Source organism: Pongo abelii, chromosome 10 (genome assembly GCF_028885655.2).
Source record: "Pongo abelii isolate AG06213 chromosome 10, NHGRI_mPonAbe1-v2.0_pri, whole genome shotgun sequence".
NCBI classification, from domain to species: Eukaryota; Metazoa; Chordata; class Mammalia; order Primates; family Hominidae; genus Pongo; species Pongo abelii.
The window spans coordinates 11078029-11090493 of NC_071995.2; the positions used below are offsets into that span (position 1 = coordinate 11078029).

The 12465-nt window shown below is 37.0% G+C and overlaps 1 protein-coding gene across 2 annotated transcripts; it reads right to left on the reverse strand.

Moving 5' to 3' along the window:
• Nucleotides 1-1402: 1402 nt before the first annotated feature.
• Nucleotides 1403-8930, reverse strand: MAGOHB (mago homolog B, exon junction complex subunit). Of its 2 annotated transcripts, none has more exons than XM_054526819.2 (5): nt 8746-8930; nt 5995-6053; nt 5212-5322; nt 3251-3333; nt 1403-1766 (listed from the first exon to the last, which is right to left on the reverse strand). In XM_054526819.2, the coding sequence occupies exons 1-5, from the start codon at nt 8861-8863 to the stop codon at nt 1667-1669; spliced, it is 471 nt and encodes a 156-aa protein (XP_054382794.1). In that variant the 5' UTR covers nt 8864-8930; the 3' UTR covers nt 1403-1666. The 2 variants fall into 2 exon arrangements, with proteins under 2 accessions (XP_054382794.1, XP_002822964.1); XM_002822918.6 differs by having other exon boundaries at nt 8770-8920.
• Between the last annotated feature and the right edge of the window lie 3535 nt (nt 8931-12465).

The following is a 12465-nucleotide window of genomic DNA, read 5'->3' on the forward strand; positions in this document are numbered from 1 at the left end:
AAACTGTGGGCCCACTAGAAGTTCAAAAGGCGATTGTTCCTGTTTCTGCTTGAGGTCGACATCTAAATGCAAGAAAATTATAATACGATTTTGTACTGCACAATCATCAAGGTCTACAACTGAAACAGAAACATTTTACATACAAAAGACCTGAAGATGATAGTGTACTTGCATAATGAAGTGGAAATCATTTGACTTTCCATGGCAAACCTGAAGACAATGGGCATGAATTCTGAGGAGTGAAGGACCATCTAGTGCTCCATGGCAAACAGGTTACCAAGCCATGATCTAGAGCTATACTGCCCAAAGGGTAGCCACTAGACACATGTGGCTATCTAAATTTAATCAAAATTAAATAGCACTACAAAAAAACGTAGTTTACTGGCACCAATTACACCAGTTAAGTGAAAAACCAAGATTTATTATAATAGAGATATTACAGTAAAAAAGATGTTAAGTATAGAATCTAGGTTGGCATATAGGTGTTCACTTTATCGTTCTCAAGAGTTTTGTATGTTTTATCCTTTTCATGTTAGAAAAAAATTGTTTAAATAGCACCATAAATTCAGTTATACGAGGCACACCTCAAGTAATCAGTAGGCCTCATTTGGCCAGTTGCTACCCTATTAGACTGCACATAGAACGTTTCCATTATTGCAAAAAAGTTATTGGACAGCCCGACTCTAGAGCCTAACTGCTCAGGAGTCCTAGCAAGCCTTCAGAAACTAATTATTCCACCCAAAATTCAGTGCTAACTTGTTCCTAGGGCAAGTGGATTATAACTACTGGAACACTACAACTTTTTAAGAGTGGGGGTTCAGATGGAAGAATAAAAGGAAACAAGGGACATGTTTTCTAAAAGTAATGAAAGAGGAAATCTATCAGAAAGAGGTTGAAACGAACTGGGAAACTTAAGTGAGACCCGTGGTCAATAGGAGTTAAAAATATCTATGTACACTCATATATACATATATGTTTGTCTAAATGTTTAACAAGCTATAAAGCTGAAAACTCATTTAGTTCTCCCCCCTACCCTACACACCAAATACATTGTGAAATAAGGAACAAGGACATAATCAAAGATATGCCTGACATGGGGTAGACTTTACTCTTGTAACACTTTAGGACCTCACTGCTTATAACCGAAAATATTTAAATGAGGGGTTTGTGGTAACTGTAAAAAAAACTAGACCTTGTGTAAGCCCCCCAAAATTAAATCCAATCATGTATGAAGGAAATAAGGGAAGATCTACACTTGCCTTTCATGGATGGGAATCTGGCTACATATTTCCACCTAAAGTATCTTCTGTCACAGGATATATCTACCGGAACAATTTCTTATTATCTCTAAAGTAAATTAGAGACACAGCCTCCTGGAAAAAACAAAAAACTACTCTGCAACCAGGATTTGGTACGTTTTATTAGAGCAAATTTTTAACAAAAGGTGGCTTTTATTTACGGAACTTAATGTGTGTGGGGACTGTCCAACCCATGCGGACTCAAGTAAGGATAAGCATTAAGCTTTTGCTAATGTATTTTCTTATTTTCAGTTTACATACAAATTTTTTTTCTTTGCTTCACATTCATAAAAACCCCAATACTGTAAATGACAAATAACCCCTCCCATCCCTTAATTAAATATACAAACAGCCTGAAAACATACAATTTAAATTGGTTTAATCTTGAAGTGTAATCCAATAAGACTGAAAACTAAACATTTCAAGTCTTGTACCAAATAGTAAAATACTCGAAGGCCTTCCGGATCCCTAAAATTTAAAAAGGTAAAAGTTACTTTTTCTTCCTAGGATAAAACAATTCTTTAAATTCCTAAAACAAAACAAATCAAAATCTCATAACAATTAAGTTAACAAAATTTAGGAGAAAGGAAGGATTTTGCTGACAACTAAAATGAACATACAATTAATATCTTTTCTATAAGAAAAAAATAGTTTCTTCATCAGTATTCATTTTAGTATTTAAAGAGTTCATCTCCTTATGAATGTAATAATCACATCATAAAAATGTCTAATAAAGCAGAAAAAAAATACTGTAATGCTACCATTTCACAGAAGAACTATAAACATTTTGATGTTTCTCTATTTTTTAATAGCTAAAATTATTCCCTGTGCCCTTTTTTACATTACTTTCCCCACAGCATTAAAAAAAAATAATTCTCTAGTAATTTTTAATTAATTTAATAATTCTCTCCTTGTTAGACACTGGGGTTAATTTCCTTTTATAAATAATACTTCAATGAGCATCTTCATGCATAATAAAGCTTTCCAATATTTAGGAATAGTTCCATAGAAGAGATGCTCAGAAATGAAATTACTAGGCCAAAGGTGAATGAAAAATGTCAACACTTTTGGATATTTTGGAAAGCATATTACCAAATTGCTTTCCAAAAACCACTACCAATTTACAATCCCAGTAGGGTATCAATGCCACATCCTTATCAAATGTAGGAAAAGAAATTTGATAGTTTAAAAGCATTTGGATGGTCTTTGTGAACACAGACTTTTGCATCCAATAGTTATTATGCATTCCTTCCTTTCTCCTTTCTTCTAACAAATATTTATTGAAAGCATCTATTATGTGCAGGGCACTGTGCTAACTCTGTGGATACAGCAAGGTTCTCAAGGAGCTTACATTCAAACCAGCAAAGCAGACAAATAGGTTATTACAATTCAGGGTGACAGAAAAAAGTAAGAGCACTATGGGGACACTTTGAGGGGAATGGGCACAAATAAAAATAAGTGGCTAGGATCAGACCAAGAAAATGGGATGTGCTACAAAACCCGGGGCAGAGGAGAGACAGATCTTGGGAAGACATCGATAGCTAAAGGATACTTAGGCCATAATGGATTTTTTCCATCTTTTTCCCAAGTATTGAGCCCAAGGAGGAAAGTGAGATGATATAGGCCTAATGAGGCTGATATAATCCAATAAGGATTTCTTTCCTTTGGATTTTCTGATACTATATCCACATTTTTATACAAAATAGCTAATACAACTTGGGCATTATTATATATAGCTCTTGGATTAAAAGTTTTTGGACAATCAATGAAATACTCTGCTAACTTCTACTGAGAGACAAGATAAGCCTTTAATGACATAAAAATCAGAATTACATCTGCATAATCAACTGATAGGATGCCACTGAAATTATCTTGGCTAACAAACTGACTATAGTTCTAAAATGAGCCTCTGTGATAATGACAACTTAGCCAAAATGCTTTAACATACTTACTTTGACTGATTTACATCAATAAGAGAACCTATTTTTGATGTGGTAAAAGATATGTGCTCATCTCCAATTACAATTTCAAGCTCCTAAAAAATAGAGCAGAAAAATGTAGTTAATATAAAAATCTATCCCAGAGGTATCTGTATTCTTGCTACAAGCGGATCCCAATTTTAGTTGCAAGTTTTCTAGCAGCCAACAGAGGGAGTGGGGGGCGGGGGGAAAGAAACATGGTTTCTTAGATATAAACTATATCCTTAAAATAAAAACTGCTCACGAGCACTACCCTCAAGTTTAGGACCAACAAAGAATTGCTTTCCAGAGACATAAAGAAGACACTATGAAACAAAATGACAAAGAAATATTTCTTACAATGTCAGTAAAAACTAAAGACATCACTTTGAAGCACATGTTGTAAAAATGATAGGAGTATAAGACCATTTTTAATATGATAAATACACATTTTTTTCTTTCTGGAAGATTCTACAAATAAAATGTATAATATTAATAACCACCACCACTTTAGCACCTACTGTATGTCAGGCCCTAGTGCTAGGGACTTTATACTCTCTGTAATCTTGAAAATAACCTTATTAACCTATTTTACAAATGTGTAATCCAAAACTCATAAAGCAGAGGAAAACACTTGTTGATATTTATAACCACTAATAATGATGGTACTTATATTTGATCCCAAGATGGTAAGACTTCAAAACTAATACTCCACAAAATAACTAAAATTAAGAACTAGTAAAAAAAAACACAACCATTTAATGTAGATGTTCCTAGTGTGCTGTAATTACTGTATAGATTTTTCCCTATATTGTTTATCTGCAGGCCTAAAACCAATAATTAAAAAGCTATATCTGTAACGAATTTTCAAGTTAACAGACACTACTGAAGACAATCCTAGCTATTTATTTACCAGAGGCCTAATTATGCAGTTTATGACACACACGGAATGGAGAATTAGCTAAGATGCTCTAACAGCCATAAAACCTTTGACTTGATACAAAAGGCAATTTCTGAAGCATGCCTACTCCTCCCCACTAACCAAAACCCATGAACACATCCTTAAGTGAACAGATAAAATACTAGGCTCTCCCTGAGTCTAAATGATATAAAAGGTTAGCTGCTGTGGTTTGCTTTTTAGTACATATGTGTATCTGCATAAAACAAACTGAGGCCTAAATTTACTTTTTAAAAGTGATACGATGCTTAAAATAAATACTGTTAACTATTACCTTTGCTTTTCTAAATAATGCTTCTTTAAACAGAAGACTTAAGTTACTCCTACAGAGTGTCAGCATGTGTTAGATTTCTCCACATTTTCTTCTATTCAAAGAAGGTGATATAAAGCACAATCCTCAGGGATATACAAAAGTGAAATTAAATGTTTCTTCCTTCCAGGGGTTGTATCTCATTTCTCCAAGAGTTGAAAAGACCCAATTCAGAAACCAAACTTTCTTTTTAGAGTGAAATTAGGCCTTCAGAGTTCTTCAGAAGCCTGAGAAACATCATTTATTCTGAAGGAATATGAGAGGGAAATGCAATCATCAGTTTTAACAAAGAAACCACCAATCAAGTCTCTCTCTGGGGTATAGAGATGCAAATAAGAATTTTAAGTTATGATTTCGCAAAAGTAAATTTTACATAGTCATATTCTTAATAAAAGTGATTAACACACAACAGAAATTATTCATAACACTGCACTGTGAAAACATCCTAACGTTAGCTGGGGTGACTACAGAGAAAGATGTCTAAATTTAGAGCTATGCACTGACTCCTTCACTACTAGGAGGTAGCACAGAAAAACGGAACTAAGAGATAAAATTAAAGAGAATTTACCAGGTGCCTATTAAATAGAAAGCCAAAGAGTTAACTTAGACTCATTCCAAATAAATAAGGGGAAACAAAATAGTATTATCAATTTTTAATATTTATACACTTAATCACTAAATACAAACCTGTCGGCCAACCCTATCAGGGGGAGGCCACAAAGCATCATCTTCTTTTGTAATTTCACTGTCATCAATAATTCTCTTCAGTTCTTCCATTACACTCTTGTGCACATAAGCCTAAAAATTAATCATAATAAAATGTGATAATGCCCACCTATGTCACCCCTCAACTCAGAAAGAAATGAGTTACAAACCCTGAATATTCAAATAGAGGAATATAGAAAAATTTAATTGATTCCAAAAGTAGAGGAGACAGAATCACTTATCTTTGTTATATTGCTTTTCTTCATCTCTTGCCCTTTACTTTAATATACATTTTTTCCCTCTTCTCATCATTACCCATCTTTGAAACACTGTATTCTGCCTTTGCAACACTGAGATCCAAATACCCACAAGTGGTTAACTTGTGTCATCACAAGATCTATAAGGTGAACTGTAATAAATGCAAGTATACTGAAGCAGGAGAATCGCTTGAGCCTGGGAGGCAGAGGTTGCAGTGAGCTGAGATCAAGCCACTGCACTCCAGCTTGGGTAACAGAGCGAGACCCTGTCTCTAAATCAATAAATCAATAAATGCAAGTGTAGTTCACATCGAGGTTAGTTCTCTGAACTTTCTCATTCTTATGGATGCAAACATTGTATCTAGTTTAAACGGAAACTGTTTCAATCTATAAATTGCCTTCTTCTTTACAATATAGCCTCAGATGTACTTTCTTAAATTCAACACAGACTTGAAGAAAATGGGCTAAATGCAAAAAAAAAAAAAAAAGACATTCAAATAGAACTTACCTCTTTTCTGATCATGACATCATTTTTGTAATTGCTGTTGTTGGCATATCTAAGCTTTCCTGTGGGAAGTGGAAAAAAATCAATTTATAATAGCAAAAACTGCTAAAAAAATTAACAACATCATATACAATTTTGAAGGTAAAGAACATTTTATACTACTACTTTTATTAATATTTCCTCCCTCTTTGTGTAAAATCATTGCCAGACCTGTAGACAATAAATGTTTGCTGGTTACGTTTGCTGAAGTTGAAGCTAGCCAAATATTTAAATAGCTCATGCCTACAATATATATTGGGTCATTTTAAAGGCCTATTTTTTTAAGCTGGGTCATGAACTAGAAATAGAATCTGCAAAAGGCACTAACATTCCTTTCAAGTTTGTTATATGTCCGTATTGGTGGTAAGTGCCTCACCCAGAGCATTTAATCTAATCTGTAAAACAATCCTAAAACTCAGGTTTTATTCTCTCACCTATTCATAGGTGAGAAAACAAAGTTAAGTAACTTAACCAGGGTCACACAAGATTCAGATCTAGATCTACTTTCTTTCAATACTCAGGCTTTCCCCACTACACCAAAATCTTCTCTTTAAAAAATTTTTTTCCTTCAAATATATGCATACAATTATAATGCAGACATTTTAGAATTATGACTAAGAAGCATACAAACGATGTTTCTGGATCAAAGTTGATGAGTTTGTTAGCTAGTTTATATTTAATTTTAATCCATTATGATTTTTGTATTATCTGATGTATGCTTCCCCTTATGGCTAGTCATTTGCCCAGACACAGCTATAATGTGCAGCAGGTACTCTAAAATGGTAGAAATGCGTCTTTGATGGCTTGGCGCCAGACACAGTGGCTCACGCCTGTAATTCCAGCAATTTGGGAGACTGAGATGGATCACCTGAGATCAGCAGTTCGAGACCAGCCTGGCCAACATGCAGAAACCCCGTCTCTACTAAAAATACGAAAAATTAGCCGGGCGTGGTGGCACATGCCTGCAATCCCAGCTACTCGGGAGGCTGAGGCAGGAGAATGGCTTCAATCCAGGAGGCGGAGGTTGCAGTGAGCCGAGATCTCACCACTGCACTGCAGCCTGGACGACACAGTAAGACTCCATCTCAAAAAACAAAAAAAGAAAGAAAAGAAACGCCAGTCCTCGGGAGGCTCAATATTACCAATGGAAGTATGTGGAACAGTGCAGTGGCAGATACATTGATTAAAACCACTGTTCTAGCATAAAACTTCCCTGATAATATTCAGGTACTTAATTCATGTGACCTGCTAAAAGTGATAGGGACAAGCTTGATGGTGTTCACAGGCAGAGGAACTGAAAATACTACTACATAAAGAATAGATGAATTCAGGTAAATTTAGCTGAATTCATGGGGAGAGTAAGGTTAAATACAGTGATTAAGGTTTCTAAATAATTGCAGGGCTGGCCCGGTGGCTCATGCTTGTAATCCCAGGACTGTGGGCGGCTGACGCGGGTGGATCGCTTGACCTCAGGAGTTTGAGGCCAACCTGGGCAACATGGGGAAACCCATCTCTACAAAAATATAAATAAATAAACAAAATAAAATTTAAAAATTAGCTGGGCGAGGTGGCGCGGGCCCGTATTCCCAGCACCTCGGCAGGCTGAGGTGAGGGATCACTTGCACTAGGGAGACGGAGGTTGCAGTGAGCTGAGATCGTGCCACTGCACTCAGATCTGGGTGACAGAGTGAGACCTTGTTTCAAAATAATAATAATAATGATAACTGCAGGACTGTAGTTAACGTGAGTTCTGCCTCAAATGCTTGATACTCTTCTCCTTTCCTAATATACGTTCCTTCTCTAATTTTTTATTCTTGCTCTCACAGAACATTGTCCAAAGCCTGCTTATAGGACTTAATATGCATACTGCTTTATAGTTAAATGTGTCTCCCACCAAGACAAATCTCCTTCAGTTAAATTTGTCTTACTCATTAGTGTACCTTCGAATTTTGTATTTGCTGCTTGTCCAGCACAAAACGTGCATTCAAAAAAACCCAAAAAATATATATCCAAATGAACTTTCTTGTTGCAGGTAGGCAAGATCAATGTAACATTCTCTAAGGATAGCGCTGTCAGAAAACAAATTGTTGCACACTACTTGGGAAACAGTTTCACCTCTATCCTCTGCTCATACTGCTCTGGAAGTCAGTTTTTTTCTCTCAAACGCCAAGTCTCTCATTTCGAGAGTCATCTCAAGAGTGTCGTCCTCTAGGAAGATTTTCCTGACTCCCTCCTGTGGAACTTTACCTCTCCCCTCTTTTTTGGTACTCTTCATGCGTCCCATGAACAATTACACGTAAACACCTAAAACATATTATTATTCTCATTTGTTAACACGTCGGGCTCCTCCCCTTCAAAGAAAACACACAGCCTGAATGAAGAAAAGGTACTGGTCACCACAAGATTTTATTCATCCACTGGACCACCCGCTGGTGGGGGTGTTTTCAAAAAAGTGCTAGCATTTTCAATCAGGGCGACAATCTACAGAGTCCCTTCTAGTGCACTGTTACAGAATTCTGATTACTGTAGGTTCAACTTTTCAGTTTGTGACAGGATTAGCTTTAATTTATTGCAATTAATTCTCTTGCATTTATAAAACCAACTTAGGCCTCCTCTATTCTTAAGCTCCTATTTCCTTCGAGGGAAGCAGTGGCCTCCGCCGCCTGTACCCTCCACACCACCCGACCTCTCGGTCTCGCTCCCTTTTCCCAGCACCGTGTGCCGTAGACCTCTTCTCACCGTCCGGCCGAAATTCGAACTCCAGAAACTCGTGCCCAAACTTGCCCTTGTGCCCTACGTAGTAGCGCAGGTAGAAATCGCTAGCCATAGCCATTTTTGTCCGCGGGAATCCCGCCGAAAACGCAGCCAACGTGTCCACCGGCGCCTTGCAGTGACGTCATCGCGCGGAATAAGTGCGTCACCACAGGCGCTTCTCTTCCGCCTGCCGTGCAGCCCTAGACTAAAGCGTGAAAGCCGAGTATCGCGTGAGAGTTCTGGGGGCGCTGAAGGGAGGGTCGCAGCGCCGTGACTTTCGCTTTACTAGGAATGGAGGTACATTATTTTCAAAATAAAGATTACATTATATTAGCAAAGATTAGAAATGTGAGCATATGATAGTCTTTTTTATGGACTTAGAGAGCTAAAGGTTTGCAAGTCGCTTTTACTTTTCTGGTGTCCCAATCCTCGCGGCGTTTGTGAGGTGGGTGTGGCTCTATGCCCCCTTTAACTGTGAGCTAAATAAAGATAAAGCTTAGAATGGAAATGGCAGACCGGGAATATAAACCATTTTTCTTACTTAATTTCTAACAGGGTGCTTTCCCTTTTGGATAACGATTAGTAGTTACCCGGGACCTATAAGCCTATAATAATAGAGACAAATTCAAAGGAATCCATCATAGGAAAGAACTGAAGTCTTAAAACACACACACCCCCGCACACCTGAAAAATCCTGACAGTCACCGTGCTTTTTTTAACAGCAGAACTTCTAAGTTTCTTAATTCGTTCAATAAGGGTTAACTTTTAGTAGCCTGTGAAGTTTTGGCAATTTGACTTAAAATACAATAATGGTTTAGCCCATTATTGTTTCTCGCCAGATAGAATTAAATTGGGGGAATGAAGGAATGCTCCAGTGTGGCGTAGTTTTTAAGGTAAGGGAAAGACTTTTACACAGTTTCCTTTTCAAATATTATTGATCACCCTTTTGTTATCAACACACAGAGTAATCCTGTCTGTCGGTTGACAACCTTCAGTGATTTTTAGTAGAAAGTGGTGGTGAGAAGACCTGGGATTCAATCCCAACACTTAACAGCTACCTAACCTCGGGCAAGTGACTATCTCTAAGCCTGTTTATTCATCAGCCTAATGCATATACAGCAATCTACATTGCCAAGCTCACAGAATTCTTGAGAGATCAAATGAGACAATGTAAAATAAGCTTTAAATTTTATAAAACATTAGTTTTAACGAACATTTCCTATGTGACAGTTTGAACCTAGAAATAAAAAGCCATTTGCTCTGGTAGTCTAGAAAAGAAAGCGAACATGTAAGGCAAATATCAGCACAAGTGAGCAATTGCTATAATTAAGAATATATGTGCCATCCTGGCCAACATGGTGAAACCCCGTTTCTACTAAAAATTCAGTAAAATTAGCTGGGCGTGGTGGCGCGTGCCTGTGGTACCAGATACTCGGGAGGCTGAGGCAGGAGAATTGCTTGAACCCGGGAGGCAGAGGTTTCAGTGAGCTGAGATCGTGCCACTGCACTCCAGCCTGGACAACAAGAGCGAAACTCTGTCTCAAAAAAAAAAAAAAAAAAAAAGAAAGAAAAGAAAGAATATATGTGGCCGGGCGCAGTGGCTCTTGCCTGTAATCCCAGCATTTTGGGAGGCCAAAGGGGGCAAATCACTCGAGGTCAGGAGTTCAAGACCAGCCTGGCCAACATGGCAAAACCTTGTCTTTACTAAAAATACAAAAGTTAGCCAGGTTTGGTGGCACGCGCCTGTAATCCTAGCTACTCAGGAGGCTGAGGCAGAAGAATCGCTTGAACCCGGGAGGCGGAGATTGCACAGTTGCACACCAGCCTGGGTGACAAGAGCGAAACTTCGTCTGAAAAAAAAAAAGTGTGTAAAACATGCTGGTACTACAGCAGAGGAAGCAAGAGCATTCTGTTGCAGAGTAGGGAAATTTTGAAAAAAGAGTATTGGAAAAGGCTTGTCAACGGAAGTATTTGAATTGGACCTTGAGAAGTATTCGGTATAGCTAGAGCATAAAGTTCAAGTAGAATGACTAAAAAGGCAAATTGGGCCACGTTTCTTTGAGTCCATATTAGTAGTTATATAACTATTAACATAGAAAAATGAATCAGTCCCTACAATAGGCCACCATTTTGGAAAATACATAAGAAACAGCAAGCACCATGTTTTATCACTAGGGTGACTAGCCATTCCAGTTTGACCAGGACTGTGGAGTTTACTGGGACATGGGACTTTCCATACCTGGAAACACCCAGGCAAACTGAGATGGGTTGGTCACCACACTTACCACAAGAATAATTCACAGAAATTTGAGCACTCTATTCCGTAGTATCTCCGGAAATATCAGCTGTAATCCATTTTGTTGAATTATATGGAAAGCCTCATTCAATATCCCTAATGTCTCTCCTTCAGGTTTTTGGCACATGTGCCAATGTTCATCTTCATGTTTACCTAAATAGAACTATGGATACCAGAATGTGTAACTATATAAATAGAGGTTACAGAATGCACAAATTATTAACATCTTTGTTAAGTGGGCCAGTTACTGTCCTGATCTCCAAAAATGACATAGGGGTTCAAGACTATAATCCTACCTGTTTGTAAGATAAAATATGAAACTATATTTACTTAACTCTTTATATTTTAAGCCAAAATTTGAACCTTTTGTATTGAAGCAAGAATTACAAAGTGATAAAGCATTTGCGTTGTGTTGTATTCTTGGATGGTACACAACGGTGATGTGGAAATGTTCTTCTGTATGGCTGCTGAGCACTTGAAATGTGACTACTGTGACTTCGAACTGAATTCTTAATTGTGATTAATTTAGATTAACATTTAAATAAACACATGTGGCTAGAAGCTACTGTGTTGGTCAGCACAGTTAGAATCTTTTCATACTCTTTTAGTTGGGCTAGAAATAGCAAAAAAAAAAAAATTGTGAACATTTTCAAATCGCTTGTTGTAGGCTCCAAATTAGGACATACTTACTGATATCAACACAGTTTACTTATGAAAATAAATGTTTGAGCTGCTTAAGTGAAGCCAAAATACTGTTTCCACCTTTGCTAACACAGCGGTAAATTTCAAAGCACAAAGCGAAGTAGGTAAGAAATAAACGTTTTATTTCCATCTGAAATTAAGGCTTAATGATCAAATCATTCTGACTTCCAATTTTCAGAAACATGTTCCATCATTACTGTGATAAGCACTAGATATTATAGTCTCATGTTTTTAATTTATGAATAACGTCTGATTCATTTGATTTTGTATTTACAGAACAAAAGATGTCAGGGCTATCTCATTCAGTTATTGATAAATGGATCAGAGTAGTAAGTCAAGAATAAGTGCATAATGTGGTTTAAATTTTAAAAAATACTCAGAATGAGGTAGTATTTTAATTTTTAATTCATCCACCCACCTTGCTCTTCTCTTTTCCATAATAGACTTCCCTGTGGACTTTAGCCTTATCTGTCTTTTTACCACTTAATGGTATTAACTTTTTAAATAAGAGAATCACGATCATGCAGAAACACCAAACTTTCCACACCATTCGTTATCACATATGTTCATATATGACGAGCACTTGGAGCTACTTCTGATTACCATGACATGATATATTTAATTCGATTGTTCAATCTAAAATTTTTTTCCAGTATATGACAATATTATATGCTTCAAACACA